General features: G+C 35.8%; 1 protein-coding gene across 1 annotated transcript in view; it reads right to left on the bottom strand.

Moving 5' to 3' along the window:
- Slc6a15 (solute carrier family 6 member 15) overlaps positions 1-15409 on the bottom strand; it is a 28437-nt gene extending 13028 nt beyond the window's left edge. Inside the window, exons 1-5 of the mRNA XM_052165627.1 lie at positions 15121-15409; positions 10875-11032; positions 10401-10527; positions 8802-8983; positions 2638-2748 (exon numbers count right to left, since the gene is read on the bottom strand). Of these exons, the coding sequence (XP_052021587.1) occupies positions 2638-2748; positions 8802-8983; positions 10401-10527; positions 10875-11032; positions 15121-15409 (867 nt within the window). The remainder of the gene's footprint in view (positions 1-2637; positions 2749-8801; positions 8984-10400; positions 10528-10874; positions 11033-15120) is intronic.
- Between the last annotated feature and the right edge of the window lie 1940 nt (positions 15410-17349).

The following is a 17349-nucleotide window of genomic DNA, read 5'->3' as shown; positions in this document are numbered from 1 at the left end:
TTTTCAGTAAAAAGAATAAAAACAAAATCATCTCCATTGAATCAGCCGAATTCTAGTTGTCCAATATTGGTAGTGTATGCAAATTGTAAGTGGCAAATACAGATAAACACTTTTCATTACTTTTTTCTTATTTAATATTCACAGTAGCCCATGTAGCTGTTAAATCTAATGACTGAGGCTTTGTAAAGATAAGAAACCAGACAGTAATACATAGCACGTCAGAGGCAAAAATAAATAGTAATATATGTGACCTCTAAAACTGCCAGTTTTCCTCAGATATTGGGATGTAGTGCTTCAGTTCATTCTAATCAGCATTCATTTTTAATCATTTTAATACTTTATGAATTATTGTCAATTATAATGGTTGTGCTCATTTAAGTAATTAACTAATACATTCACGTAGTTTGTGGGATATTTCTATGTTGCTATCTGTATCACTTTGACTCTTAATTCCAAATGCATTGAACTATCTGTCATGGAGTTGCCACTAGATGGCAGGAGAGAGACATTTCCAAAGATTTCATTTAGCCTGCATCCAAATTGAATTTCCACTTGCGGTTTGTGTGCTTAGTCACATTCTTCCCTCCATAAACCACACAAATTAAAAATAACATATAACAAAGAGTGTAATTCATGCTCACAATCCCAGAAACTAGGAAGCTGAAACAGGAGACATAGATTTGAGACCAGTCTGAACTAAGTTTGGGACTATAAAGGATGACTGAAAACTAACAAAAAGTATGTTATAATTGTTATAATTGTTATAGCATCACACGAGACCAGTGGTTCTCAATCTTCTTAATGCTGCAACCCTTTAATACAGTCCCTCATGTTGCATTGAGCCCCAATCATACAATTATTTTTGTTGCTACTTCACAACTGAAATTTTGCTACTGCTGTGAATCATAATGTAAATATCTTTTGGAGATGGAAGTTTGTCAAAAGGGTTGCAAGCCACAGGTTGAAAACCATTGCCCTAGAGTAAACTAACACCATTTCATCAATGGTAACTAGGAAATGAACTGAAAAAGAGAAATAAAAGAAAGAAGAAAGGAAGGAATAAATTAAGGAAGGAGGAAGAGAAGGGAAAGGAAGGAAAGTAAAGTAAAGAGGAAAGCAAAGGAAAGGAAAGGAAAGGAAAGGGAAGGGAAGGGAAGGGAAGGGAAGGGAAGGGAAGGGAAGGGAAGGGAAGAGGAAAGGGAAGGGAAGGAAAGAGAAAAGAGGAAAGGAAATGAAAGGAACTAGAATTTTAATGTGGATCCTTAGCCCAAACTAAAAATGTTGATTTATGATGAAAGTTTAAACACTGACTCCATTTAAAAATTTATATCAGTTCTAAAGTACACACTAAAATAAAGCTGCAGCACTGTATTACAACCAGTTGAGAGCTTAGAAAGTAGTTTTCAGAAGTTTACCCAAAGAATGAGTTGCATTGAACTCAGGAAACATTTTCTTCAATGTTCTGAATATAAATAGTTTTGGTTATTAAGTATGTAAGGCTTGAAGCAGATTTTAATTCTAAGGTGGCTGAAGTTTATGAATTTAAAGCAGTCTGCACTGGAAGTTCTCAAGGGCACCAAATATTAAATAGCACTTTTGAACTACAGAAGAAAACCAGACGCCCACATCAGCATTTTTGCTCCTACAAAATGAATACAAACTCAGAACCAGACATGCAAAGAACACAGCTTCTTTTACCTCCTAACAAGGCAGCTGACAAAGAATTCCACAGAAGCTAATCCCTTCTGCTTCCCTGCTTACAGGACCACCCCAGCATCACATTCATCCTTTATATAACCTCCAGGGTCCCAAGTGTTTTAACAGCATCTTATGACTTCCTTACCAGAATCTTAACAAGTTAATGGTGAGCTTCATTTGGTGAATCACAAAAACACATATACTCCCAAACCTATTTCTGTTTTCTGTTCAGTTAAAAATAACAAGACATGATTAAGTCTACATGTTTTTATGAGTAACCAGGGTCAAGATATACAGTAATAAGCTTATTTCTATTTCAAAGAATTGTGGAATGAATTTCACGCTCTCTATGAAGCTCACAAAAATTTTGCAGAAATATGTGTGTGTTTATAAAAATTCCCAAACGTACCATTATAACTAAGACTCCAGAGGGGGTAAAACATTCCCCAGAAAACACTACTTCTCTATGAGACAATCTTCTAGGAAAAAGTCAGATCATTTCCCAGAGCCTGTGGATTTTAGATTATTGGTAACACTCAGGAGATTAATATTTTCATTAGTTCTTCTAATGGAAGATATGGTTGCTGATGTTTCAAATGATCAGTTAGTTACTCAAGTGTGATAGGAATCCCTCAATTAGAGGGTTATGGGTAAATGTAGATCAAAGTTTCCCAAATTTATTAGTGTAAAAACTGTAAGCTATTTAATAAGGAGAAAGAAATTTCACATTTAAATAATGACAAGCTTACTCAGGAACCAGAATGGTAGGTCCATTTGGTCTAGCAGAAGTAGATCCAATTGGATCTACTTATAATACAGAAAGGCCACTTTTCTGGAGTGGTTAACATACTATATTTTAGAAATCTAATATATTGATGCTAAAACAATGCTATGGGGACATTTTTACAATAAATGTAATGAAAAATGAGATATACATACCTTAGGGGTGAACATGTGTCGGATGCCATCAATTGAACCATTTAAAAGGAGAGATCTTATCAGGAAGCACATAAGTACCACGTAGGGGAACAGAGAACTAAAATACATGATCTGAAAACAAAGGGACATGGCGGTAGTTGAGACAGTCTAGTGAGCATTCTTAATAGTTAAAGCAATCCTCTTGATAGCTACTGTCTGCTTAACACTATTGATAACAACTTCTAAAGGACTTTTTTAAGAAGACTGTTCTGAATTCAGCCTTCTTTAAATCTCATTTGAGACATAAACAAAACTTTGTTTAGACTTATTCATATTGTCGCCTATATTGATGGGTGCAGCATAATTCAATAAATATATAAAATGTTTAACAGCAATGTTAGGATAATTAACATTTCAAGACGAACCTTTAAGTTCTTCTCTTGTAATTATTTTAGGATGCACAGTAAAATGTTCCAAATAATATCCACTGCCGTTTGTGACCGAATACTAAACTGTATTCTTTCTTTTGTCCTTTGGATCCCAACAGATTTTTATCCTTCTTTTCCCTCCTCCACCTCTAGAATAAACACTATTCTGCCCTCTAATTTTATGTTACAGACTTCTTTAGCATCCAGACAGAAGAACACTTAGAATCTAGCTTATTCTTAGTGGTTTACTTCACCTAAGATATGTTCCACATACATTTCTGTAAATTTTAAATTATAGGACTTCACCCCCATTTAGTAGATGAATAATATGTAGTGTGTGTGTGTGTGTGTGTGTGTGTGTGTGTGTGTGCAGAATTTTTAAAAATATATAAAATGTTTATCATCTATGCTGCTTCAAACAGCAGGATTGAATTTTGCTCAATGGCTGAATAGCATTTGGTTGTGTGCCTGCACAGAGAAACACTGACTTACTTTTCCTTCAGTTAGTGCAGAAATATGTAGGATGAATGGTGCTGCTTGTCTGTAATGCATATTTGAAAGCAATATTTAGGAAAGAAATGTCATGAATTTCCTAACAAGTCCTGGTTAATGTTTTACTCATATTTTGAATAATGTTTCATGGAGAATCTGTAAAGCTCCCAATGTACTGAGTAATTTGTATGTTTCGAATTCATTGTAAATTGTTTATCTATTTGTTTCTGCAATGTTTGCCTCTGAGGAACTCGGGAAATTGCTAACACCCAAAGGAAACCGTTTACTAGACATTAACTATCTTCTTGAAATAGCCACATGGGGATCTAATATGTCTAAAACTTCCCCACTGGAAAAGCAAACTTCTGAAATTTCTCTCCAAACTGTGGCCCTTCCATTTCAGAAAATGGCCCTACACACCCAGTTGCCGAGGTCAAAGATGCATAAATTTCCAAGACAATCGGTGATATGCTCATGGTTTCCAGATCAGCATACGAGCTGTGTTGTTTTCTGCTAAACCTACGTGTTTCTAATAGCGTTGAACAAATTGCTAATTGCTCCTCATCCCTGCAAAGCTTTAACCTGATATGTTTTCTTGCTGCAGAGCCCAGGTCCTCAAGCTCTTGCCACCTGGTAGGCTCAGCACCATCAGCCACAGCCTGAATGCATACAGCCTGTTTGTCTTCTCCAGTCAGAACCATCGTCGCCCAGAAGTCATCCTGAGCACTTCTTTTTCCAAACCGAATCCACCATCTGCTGTCATTGATGCCAAATCCGAGGCGATATCACCTTGGAGATATTACCATTAGGTGCAGTTTTTTCTGTGACATTAATGTAGCCCTGCCAAAGTTACCTTGATTGCGTTTTATCATACTCTGTCCATCAAACTGTTATATAAGCTCTGTGAGAATGGAGACCATGCCTTTCCGGGTCACTACCAGATCTTGAACGCCTAAAATACTTGCATTCACAGAATAGATACACGATATGAATGTGTGTAAAGTAGAAAGGAAGGGAAGCTGGGGGAATAAAGGGAAACTCTCAAAGCACAGGAAGCCTTGGAGTAGGGAGTGTGTGAATGGAGTAACTCTAAGGATCTTGCAACATAAAGCAAGATGCTTGTGTGTTCTTCTGTAGTTTACCCTCTGAAAGTCATACTTAAACATGGTGCAGATTTCAGGAACAAGTTAGTAGAAAGCCAATGTTTACCTATTTTCATTAGTACAAACAGGCATCTTTCTAATAATCTTGGATTAATCTTAGATTGTCCTCTGCTTTGATAATATAATTTCATTTCTTAGTTTCTCTTTGTTAAGGTGATTTCAGAACTGGGAGTTACTCTTCAGTTTGTCTCTGATGAATAGCATACTTTCAATCTGCAAGGCCCCTGGGTCTCGTGTGATCATAGCTCTCCACAATGTCGCGGCTACCAAAAACATGAAATCCCTGCACATTTTTAAAGCAAACTCAATTTGCTGCTTCCTAACTGTCTTGGAAGACTTTCCTGATTCTCAGTGTATTTCCTGCTCCTCTTTCCTCCAGACTCTGCTTGTCAGCTCCCCTCTGCATCCCGGAGATCCAACATCCACAGCTCCTCTGTAGGAAGTTTTCTAGAAGTCTGATGTTATTGTTTGCTGAATTGTTTAAAATCTTCAGATCTTTACAGTGCTCGTTATATAACAGCCCATGGTTTGACGAGTTTCTGCAGACACGTCAGTGTCCATCAGCAACCAGGTTACAATTCTTGCTTTATCTCCCTCCCACTCCTCAGACTGTCAGAGTCACAGGGGAGCATTTGGCATCCTCTTGGATTGATGCGTGCTTGATTCTGCACCTACAGTGAACTGTCTCTAAACCTTCTAGTAACTTTCCCCCAACAGTCTCAGCAATGCTCCCCAATTACCCTCTTCATGAAGCCTCCCAGACTCCAGGATCATTTCATAACTGCCAAAAGATGTACCCTTTGTCTCCATTATTATACTTAGTACAGCAATTGTCTGCCAGGCCCCTTACACTATGGCCTTTTTAGGACAGAGACTGCTCAATTAATATTAGTATTCACTAGTGTACAGCTTACAGGAGATCATCAAAAATGCTCTACATTAAATAAATACTGTACTCAAAAATACTATAAATAAAATAAAAGAGAAACTTGTTATAGAAAGTTTAAGCTTTCTAAAATGTGATATATTTGTTGTAAAATATTTTAAAATTCTGTTCTTAATAACTGGTCCCAATTATTTCTGTTTCTATTAGTTTAATATACATTTATGTTCTTAAATACACTAATCTGAATTTGGTGTGTTCTTAAGGAAAAACTGAAATATTTCAAGTTAAAATGTAAAAACTGTCATTTTTACATTTTCCATCTATTTTAGATTTCAGACAGGTGACTATGATTGTTGACTGTGATCACAGACCAACAATTTCTCTTCTCCCTAGTAAAGGCAAGAAAATAAAAGCTATCAGAAGTCGGTGGTGCAGTTGCATGTGGGACCTGTTTACATAGCCAGAGCCAACCTCCTACTCTTGTCCCTCAAGCTTCAGTTAGTATCCCTACCTCCACGCCCTGCATGTATTTGCATGTCTAAGAAACTATATAACAAATTCTCATCTTTTGGCAGGGACAATTTGCACAAGCCAGACTCTAGCACTCCTCTTTACCCAATTCTTTCATAACTATTTCTCTGGGCTTTTGCCTGGTTGTTTAATGCATATACAGAGCTTTATATTCATCGTTTGTGATGCTCCTCCTATTATTCCATATGAAAGAACTGTGTGCATTTAAACACTACTAGCTTTTCGCCCATCTGGACCATCATTTCTGGATAAGTATAAATGGTTCAGTGGAAGAGACCACTAGAATTTTACTACAGCATCCTGTACAATGCAACATGCCCTTGTTTCAAATTCTGCCTCAATGTTACTCTCTCCCTAAGGGTCTCTCAGTGAAGTAGTAAATCACCTGTACTATGTAAATTCTACCCCTTTCTACTAATACATTTATATTACTTGATATCAAAGACAAAACAAGAAAGTACCACCAATATTACTGAGAGTAAATTTCAAATAGTCTCATTATAAAAACTGTTAAATATTTAATATGACAGAGATGTCAATTAGTTTGAATTACCATACATTCTCCTCCACAATTATAGCATCAACTTTGCAGTTCATACATGTATACAATTGTAAATGTATAAATATAGGATAGAAGAAATTAGTATATTCATTAAAAGAAGAAATTATTCTTTATGTTACAATAAGACACAAACTCAGGAAACCTTAGTGAACATAATGATGACAGATTTTCGATGTCTGTGTCTGTCTGGAAGTGGCTCTTCTTCCCATATAACATTACCTTGGCAATTATGGGCATGTGATTAGATATGGTTTAACAGATTATTCCTTTACTTATAATCTAACTTCAGTGACTCCTACACAGTCAAGGTATACTCAATCAAAGCACTGTCTAAAATTACTAAGTTGGTAACACTTAACTAAAGAGTTAAAGACACTTAGTTGGGTTACCCACTGCCATGCAAAATGATATAGAGCCACAATGGAGAGAGAGAGAGAGAGAGAGAGAGAGAGAGAGAGAGAGAGAGAGAGAGAGAGAGAGAGAGACAGAGACAGAGAGACAGAGAGAGACAGAGAGACAGAGAGACAGATACAGGGACAGTGACAGTTTAGCCTGTAAACTGTGATTTACAGGCTAAAATGGCATCAATATTTCTTACTGAAATTAAATTAACAGCAGGCAAAAGTGACCAACTTCTGTCCATCCTCATTCCCATTACTAAGCTAGCATTTGGTAGAAATAAATATACTAAGAAGTGACATAGTGTCCTACCCCACAGCTTCTTCAATTAAAGACAGAAGGCAGCAAAACAAGGTGACACATGGCTATTTTACTACTACATTGATGGTAGGAAGACCCTTGTTCAAGAAAATTTGCGCTCTATAGGAAGACCTGTCTCAGAAAAACAATAAAAGAAAGAAAATCAATAATACAAAAAAGCAATCTTTTTCTTCTTTTCTCTTCTAACTCTCTCTCTCTCTCTCTCTCTCTCTCTCTCTCTCTCTCTCTCTCTCCTTTTCTTCTCCTTTCCATATGTATGTGCCTATTCAAGTCTTCAGACTGATTTCACAAGAACTTTAAGTATTCAATTTCTCCAGTCTCTTTCGAAAAATCTGTAAAATAGCTCTGGAAGTAGTAACTACATCTTAGAGCTTTTAGTATTATGTAAAATAGAAACCATTACAGTTCCCAGAACAAAAAGCCATGGACTAAGAACATCAGTGCCTAATACTGGTTTTCCTCAACTCACCTGTGCTGATGTCAATCATCATCATTATTATTATAATTATCAGCATGTTTTATTATTATTACTTTTCTTATCATTGATAATAGTAGTCTGATTGTCATTCTTTTTTACTGCTGCTAACCTATGATGTCTAGTTAGACTGTAAAGATAAATAATTACAGCTACACTTTTAAAAGAAAATGTATTACACACACACACACACACTATCAGGGACTAGCAAGAAGAACCAACACTGAATTCTCGCTATGAAGCAGCTGAGACATGAAACGGGCTTTAAAACCGTGGCAGTGATAATAACAGGACTCTAAAGCTTTTGAAAACAAATGCATCATTTTAAAGTGAAAGCAGCAAACCACACAGGCTTCACACTTCCACTGAAGTCCTTTTCAACCACAGTGTTCTTAAATCTGTATTTGGGCTGGAAGGCGCGCCCTTGTCGTCTTTCATTTATTCTGTGTTGCTGATCTGAATTACTCCAACTACTTGAGAGCAAGAACTTTAAGAAATACACAATCGTTCATAGTTTGAATATTCATTGCACAATTACTTCTTAAAACAAAATCTGAAAGAAGGAAATGATAAAAATAAACAAAGAGAAAGAAGGAACTTCTTCACTACCGCAGTTTCCATGACTGAACTGGATTGTACCCAGAGAGCTAAAGCAGCAGATAATGAATAAGTAGCAAAATAAACAGACTTTTAAGTGCCAGAATAAAAAATTATTATAAATGATATTAAATGTCACTATAAAACACTTTAATTGTTACTTATGCATTTTTAGAGACTTTTTTAAAAGCACTGCTTTTGGTCAATCTGTAGATGCCTAGACAAAGTAGTCAAGCAGTTTGTCATTTAAATCTGGGGGTATAGCTGAAAGGGATTGACAGTACCCATAAATGGCACTTAGCAGAATCAGTAGGGATTCTAACATACTAACTTTTCCAGAGGACTGAATGCCTTTAATCATGGCCAGACAAACCATGACCCAGGCAACCAGCAAGCAGACAGTCATCTTCCAGTTCAAGCCTCCACTTTCAGAGATGGAACTGGTGATATCCAGTGCTTCCCGGTACCAGTAATAGGTGGTGGCAGAACTCTTTTCACATTCTGACTCAATATCTGTGGAGGCAAAAAATAAAGACAAAATGTTATCATTCAAACTAGAGTAATGAGTAATACTGGGTTGTGTTCAGCAAGCTCTTTAGCCAGTTCTTTGTACTATAACCAATTTAAGCTTGCACATAAATGAGACTCAGACCATGGTTATTACTGGGAGGTAATTGTCTACTAATCTGCTCTTCTTACTGCTGGCCTGGCTACCTGCCCAGCAGTGTACCCTAGTTACTCGCTGTTTCTCCTGGCCATGTGCTCATGGTCCATCTCCCCACATGATGGCTTCCTCTGCTCTCCTTTCACCTCTCGCCACCCCCAACAAGTTGACACCAAACCCAAAGAACCTCTACTGTCTCCAGCAATTGGCTGGAGTCAATATTATTTATCCAATAGTTTTGAATAGAGGAACAAGGTTTACACAACAAAAGCTTGTAAGTATGAGAAGGCACTTGTAGGCCCAGCCCTTCGGGAACAGAATTAAGCAGACCATATAACACATAGCAGCAGACCAACTCAACAGGTCTTAGCATTTCCTAGGAAAACATCAACCTCACAACAGCAATCCAGAGTGCAATGAGCAGCAAAAATTTGCAAACTTTGTAAAATCAGTAAATGGGTATCCTCTTTGATATGTATTAAGAATTCCTAAAATATACGTGAACTGCTTAGAGAAATAATTAAAACAAATAATTCATGTTTCTACTCCCAGAACCATAATTATCAGACAAACTAATCCTACTCAGTCAGATGCGGGAGCTGCTGGTAAAAAGGGATTTTGTTAAAAAATTAGAATAAAGTGATATGCACTCTAGTGTAAAATTCTAACAGCAGCCTCAGAACTGCTGCATGAAAAATTAATGTAAATTGTAATGGTAACAAAACAATACTTGTATACATTGCAAGTTCAAATGGTAATATTTTCTATATACTAGATAAAATGTTTCACTGGTTACATTTTACTTTCTTCAGTATGACTAATAGAAAAGTTTTAAGTTCAAGAGTAAGGTGCATTCTATAGAAAATGGTTCTCTACTTTCTAAGGTTTAAAAAATGGAAACTAGAAAACAGTAGAGCTAACCTCAGTTCAATCGGTCTTTTGTTTCCCGTTCATAGATTTTGATAAATATGAGGCTTACCCGGGATATTCAGGGTTTACAACAAAAAGCTTGCAAAACTGTTTAACCTAAAACCCTAAAGCCTTAAGTGCATTAAATTAATCTGAAAAGAGTCAGTAAAATTAAATGATGTCCACTTTATCTCTCTGAAGTGGTCATTCCAAATGCAGAAGAAATCCTATTGTGATGTTCCTTTCAAGGGTTTTGTTTCCTCTCACCATGGAATTTAAAAAGCAGAAAAGAAAGTTTTTGCCTCTACTAATCTTTAAAACATTAAAAATAAGGAGACAATATAGCATATATCTTACAATGATGAGATGAGTTTTTCACCAGGGGGCATTGATCCCAGGGAAGAGGTTGTTGGAAAGACTGAGAAAAGTAAAACAATGTCCAGCCAATGATGACATTGTAGTAGAGAGCTACAAAATAGCACACCTGCAAAAGAAAAGGATGTGATTACACCATGCACCCTCTGTCACTCCCGTTAAAACCTCAGGTGGAATTCACCCCACCTAACAATTTTTAAGTATTCATCTTATTTTTTGTTGGTTTGTTTGTCACTGAAAGGCATGATCTTTTCTTTAAAACAATATTTCTGAGCTGAACTTTTAAAATGTGTTATCAAATCCAGATGTTATCTGTAGTCATAGATAGTTTTGCATAGTAAACACTCTATATCCTAGTAGCTTCTAGAACATGATTGCAGACAATGACTCGGAGTTTACAGAGATCAAGATTATATCAATCCAAATCAGCCCAGGTAAGAGCAGAAAGAAACTTACTACACAGCTTGCAAATCCAATCCCACCCAGTTTAGGGCTTATGTAATTCCAAACCCCAATGCTGCCTCTCCGAATTCTTTGACCCACAGAAAGTTCCAGGAAAAAGAGTGGAATTCCTATCACCAGAAGTAGGATTAAATACGGCAAAAGATATGCACCTAGAGAGACAGGAACAAAGAGACTGGGTCATATTTTCAATAGTGATAGTAGAATGTACATTGACTGGAATCATTTCATGAAAGACAATATTTGAAGCTTTTTTTATGATACATAACTAACCTTTAAACTTTCAAAACTTTGAATCCTACACTGGACTGCTCTAGAAAGTTCCTCAGAGCAGTTAGGTGACTCCACAGGTCAGCTCATGCTGTATGGGTCTTATGACCTGAGTTCAAGTCCTTGAACCCACAGTGGAAGGAGAAAACAGACTCCTAAAATCTCCTCTGAACTCTGTATGCATATTCCCCCAATGCATACATGTACCACACACAAACACACATATACGCAATAATAGCAAAGTTTAAAATTTTTAAATTGTAGTTCCTGGTAGAATAATTCTTATTAAAAGGCAATTATAAATAACCCGACTGTTTTTTTTAAAGAGTTATTTATTTATTTTATGTATGTGTGTACATTATAGCTGTCTTGAGACACACCAGAAGTGGGCATGAGATCCCATTACAGATGGTTGTGAGCCACCATGTGGTTGCTGGGAACTGAACTAGGGACCTCTGGAAGAGCAGTCAGTGCTCTTAACCGCTGAGTCATCTCTCCAGCCCCCACAATCCGACTATTATTTTGTTGAAAAGTTAATTAGCTTCATTGGAAAATAAAGGATCAGGTATTTGAAGTAGCTTTTCTTGTCAATAGACTTCACAAACTCAAATCCATCTTAACATGGTGTTTACAATGTTATTTACTAAATACTAACCTAAACTCTTTTAAGTCCTGCATTCCAAAAGCAGAGATTGAGACCAATGGCATTTGATAGGATTAACTGTTTTTGAATTATAAATAAAGTAATACCAAAGAAGAGCAAATACCTAGTCTGGAAGATACAAAAATTAAAACAAAGCATTTCTAAAAACACAATATGATTTGTTTTCATATAAAAAGTACACATAAAAAGTGCATTTCAGGAACCATATTCTTTTTGTTTCCAAAATTGAAAGAAAGCACGCTTAGAGGGATTAGGAGGTAAAACTAACATGCACTGTTTCTCTCATTAAAAGTATGTGCTGTTATGTTTGTAGTAAAACACCCACAGATGAGCAAATAACTGTTTTTTTAATCTAAATCAATTGAATAGCTTGACAATTTCTTTGTTATATTTAATTGGTGAGAAAAAGTTATGTGCATACATTTGAATATGAAAACATCACAAATTAGTGTGAAATGACCTACACACTGGACATCATATATTCAGATTTCTAGGCTGACAGCCTACCTTTGGGTTCATTGACGAATGCACCTTGTGACTAAGGAATGAGGCAGACAGACAAAGTGGGACACTGAATGTGCTCTTTTACTTTCCTAGGTGCACAGAAACATGCACCTATACAAATGCCCAGTTGACTACACACACACACACACACACACACACATACACACTAGCACACACATGCACAAATACACACACATGTACATCACACACATGCACAAATACATACATGTATATACACGCACATGTACATACACACACACACAAATACACACACATGAACACACACGCAAATATAGTGTGCTACAATTGCCAGTCCCATTTTATATGCATAGGAACTGAGGCTGAAGAAATGAGCAAGATATGGAAAAGTTCACACAGCTTGAAACATGGAAAAGAGCCAGGTCTATCTGTCACAGTGACTGCAAAATGAGAGGAATCCTCTGTATCCTAAGACTTATTAAGCTCAGCCCTGTGAATTAAATGTAGCATCTACATAAATCAACATATATGTTAGACCTCTTTCTTATTTTCCCTCTTATTCACAAAATGCTTCAAATGATTTGTGAATAAGGTTTTTCAGTTGTTTTGTGCTTTTTAAAGAGACTCACCAATTTCTAGAAAATATGATACACACTCTTTGTCCCTTTTCAATCCAGCCTGTCTCACAAGACATGCAATATTGTTCTTCATTTTCACTTCTAGGCAAGAAATCAATGGTAGAAAAAATATCTTGACTTATTTGATCAAGAGAATAGAGGGATTTCTCTTGCTAATAACTAATAACTATATGCCAACTCTGTAATCACTTTCCATCAAGGTGGATGTCACACTAAAAGGAATAAAACCTGACCCTAAGCTGAGGCTGCCTTCATTAACAGAACATCCAGTAAGATGTAGAAAGTGGAATGTCTCAAAATCAGAATTTACTTCTGCCAGTCTTAGCCGATGAAATGAACATTAAGTAACTAAGAAAGAAGCAAACAAATAAAAAATACCCAAGGAGGCAAACAAATATTTTTTTGTTACAAAAAAAAAGTTCTACACAGGTGCTAATCTTTGACACCATAAATAATTCCCATGTGATATTATCAGTTTGTTGGGAAATACTGTTTTCTGAGCAATGAGTGGTATGTGACACGCTTCATGTAAAATTAAATTCTTGGCTCTCAGGCAGGTAAATCTGTTAAAGTTTTCTGTGTTCCTCGTGGAATTATCCTACCATCTCAAACACACTTTAATCACCATATTACCTTAGCATTTTATCTTAGCAACTAAGAAAAAAATGCACGTGAGTACTTCTATTCATTTGACATGATGTGTGAGGATTATAATTATAGTCAAATAAAACCATATATGTTTTCAGTCAACCCAACTATCACAGACCCAATAAAATATCAAAATAATCCTTCTAAGATTGAATGATGAACTGTGTACCTTATGGAATATGCAGTTTGGGTTTTTTCCATGTGTTGGCATGATAGCGTGCAGAGGTGGAGGTCCAGTTCAAGCATCTTTGCCTATCAAAAGGCATCTTTGCTTTTTTTTTTTTTTTTAATAAAGTCCCTCATTGAGATTGGCATTTACTGTTTTGGTTTGACTGGCGAGCTGGCAAGTCCCAAGGATTCACAGGACTGCCTGCCATGAACATTAGAGTTACAGATGCAAGTCACTAGGTGTGGCCATCATGTGGGTTCTGGGAATCAAAACTCAGCTCCTCATGCGTGCACATACCATGTACTTTTTCTACTGAGCCATCTTCATCAACCAGAATATATACTTTTATCCACATATTACTTTATGCATACAAATTTCATATGCACATGTTATAAAATCTTAAAACTACTTGCCTTTCTTTATCCGCTCACCCTTGAGCTGAGAATTGAATCTATGATTTCATGTGTGGTAGAAAAGCATTTCACTCAAACACATGAAGAGCTTCCTTATGGATTTTGTTTGTTTGTTTGGTTGGTTTTGGCTTTTGGTTTTTGGTTTCTTTGGGGGGGGTGTTGTTGTACTACAGAGTTATAAGGATTTCTTCCTTTGTGTTGACTTTTTTCCCCCCAGTGGATTTTTTGGACTGCATTTTTTATCTTAAAAATGTTGATAATTATGTGTCCATATTTGCATTATAAAGTGTTGATAATGATGGGACTAGTCTTTGTTTAAAATTAAGAATGTTTTCTTTTTTAAAGTATCTGTTGAAGCTGCGTTACAGGACTAGAATTAATGTGTAAAATCTCTAAGGACAAAGAATAACTGGCACTATGGTAATTATCTGGTTAAACTTCTTCTCATGAGTTCTAAAAGTGCGAGCCCTAATTTAAAGACCACAATCATTCTAAATTACATGTTATTTCTGCTGTTGGAAAAGAATAAGACAACTTAAAATTCAGATGTTTTAAGTCATGGAGAGAACATCCATGTTCCTTCAGTGTTGATGGCTTTAGATTCTTATTGAAAGCAAAAGTCTGGCATGCATAAATAGCACATGTTTTTTTTTTTTTTTAAAAAAAAAATCCTGTCAGTACTTCAGCAATGTTTACAGTATCCAGGGAGTAAGTTTGAGAATGTGTTACCTTAAGCAATCCCTGAGTATTTGTAGGACGCCAATCTGTTCCTATGGAAACTTCATCTGAACACAGAGCTGGGCTGACTTCCCACAAATGTAACTCCCTAGCTTTGCAATGGAATTCATAATTTCAGAATTAATGAGACTACAGCAATAATGGGAGCTACCTGAAATAACAGATTGCCGTTTACTGGTGTAGCAACTCATGGTTAAAGCAAAAGAATGTAACTTACCACCACCATTCTTTTGGCAGAGGTATGGGAACCGCCACACATTCCCCAGACCTACGGAAAATCCAACTTGGGCCAGAATGTATTGCAGCTTACTGTTCCAAGCTGGCCTTTCATCATCAGCTTCAGATCCATCTTCAGCATCTGTATCTTTCTCTTCTTGAACATCAACAATTAGTTCGCTCTTCTTAGAAACATCTTCCACTGAATCTTCATTGGACAGGAGGTCTTTGACAGATTCAATAACATCATCATCCAAATCTCTCTTTACCACTTTGCTATTCTTAGGCATTGGAAATTACTCTTCTTAAAGATGCCCTTGAGGCAAATATATATTTTAAATGCTATTTAACACAAAGTAAATCTGAGAAGAATATCATGTAAGTCCTTGATTCAAGTTGAGAAATTCCTATGGATCCTGGATCTTATCCCAATACTCCGTATGCACCTATGAAATAAAAAATTGAAATGTGATATTTAATAATGAGAAATATAAACAATTCAACATCCTTTCTTCTTCATTTTCTGATAGAGTCTCTTTCTAAAACTATAAAACTTGATTGATCTTGGTAATTCCAAGTTTAATAGTTTCAAAAGTGCATTTATTAGTACGTGTATGGGTTTCACACACATTTTCTTTTAGTTAAATCCTTCTTTGAAAAATATACTTTAATTCAAGAAGTTCTTTTACTATACATCTATTGTTTTCTTATTACAAATTATATATGTATGTACACACATATATAAGCACACACATATATGTATGTGTATATATATATATATATATATATATGAACTTCAAGTCTACCTTGTAAATCAGTCTTCAGCCATCTCCTCCAATGACTTATTACTTACAATGAGCCCATTAATGTGCTTATTATTAACTATGAAGCTATCCTATAAATTATAATAAAGAACCGTGCAGTGCCTACTTTTAAGGGATCTTCTAATGAATAAAGAGAAAACTATATCTTAAGTAAATAAACAACAGAGTATTTAGATAAGATTTCACCTACTTGCTACAATGAACAAAAACCAATTATCTGTCTTACTCATTAATGCTCTACACTGGTGTGAGTTAGCTTTTCTCTCTTCTAATCTATTTAAAGTTATTTTATCATTTACATTTTTGAAGCAGTAAATGACAAAAGTATAAACCTTGTCTGTTCATCTTTGAAGAAAACTGCTCGTATATTGTCATCCTTAAAGAGGTCAGCATTGTTTACAAACAGATATGCTATATGCACTTTTCTTCTGATTTTTCATGTACAAGGGATAGGGAATGTTGCATATACATTTAAATAAGAATCCTGTAAAACTGCTTGGTGTATGAAGTGGTAAAGGGTAGGGGATCTGCCACAAATGTCATAACTTTCTGCCCCTATTTATAGACTGTCCCTTACATTTGGTATGCCCTTATTCCATTTCAGCACAACTGTAATATCTGTTTCATCCAACATCCCAAATTATTTCAATTGTAAGTATTGTCTAACACTTATTTACTATCAGAAGAATAACAGAAGACTTGCTAGTATGACTTACAAAACATGAATTTTGCAAAGACCCCTTTTCCAAAAATATGCTTTCCACCCTCTCTTCTAAAACATAAACTTTAGTCTCAGAAGTAACCGTCCCCAGCCAATTTCACTTATATTTTATTGTACAACAATGTTTCCTTTATTAAAAATATATGCCAATGTAGAACCCCTCCCTTATCCTCACAGTAGTCATTATGATGAATGAAATAGTATTTTATAGACACAAGAGACAATTAGAACTTGAAGAAGATTCAGAAGCACAAAGAAAAATATAGAATGGAAGTACAAATGAGAGAGGCGGGATCACATTTAAACAACCACAAATTACTTTGTCATCAATGTTATGAATGCTATTGGCAAATGTTCCTGTCTGTCAGACAAGGGAGGACTCCTGTGTAGCAGCCCATGAGGAAACTGGTTTACAGGATCATGAGATTTGGCCAAACAAAAGTGAAAACACCCATAATAAAAAGTCGTACAGAAGCCGGAACTTTAATAAGAAATAGGATTTATAATTTATAGAATTACATACAGTTTAAAATGTAAAATAAGGTATCAAAATTGGGAAGTAAAATGAGAAGAATAAGGTAGAAATAAATGTGTAAAAAATGCTGTTGTTACTTCATTCAAGAGATAGGACTGTTTACCCAGGGCACTTGTAACCCAAAAGAAAATACTGACTTCAACGTCTTCC

The sequence above is a fragment of the Apodemus sylvaticus genome, chromosome 20, assembly GCF_947179515.1.
Source record: "Apodemus sylvaticus chromosome 20, mApoSyl1.1, whole genome shotgun sequence".
NCBI classification, from domain to species: Eukaryota; Metazoa; Chordata; class Mammalia; order Rodentia; family Muridae; genus Apodemus; species Apodemus sylvaticus.
Note: the sequence above shows the minus strand (reverse complement) of the source record. Positions and strands in the feature narration are given on the sequence as shown.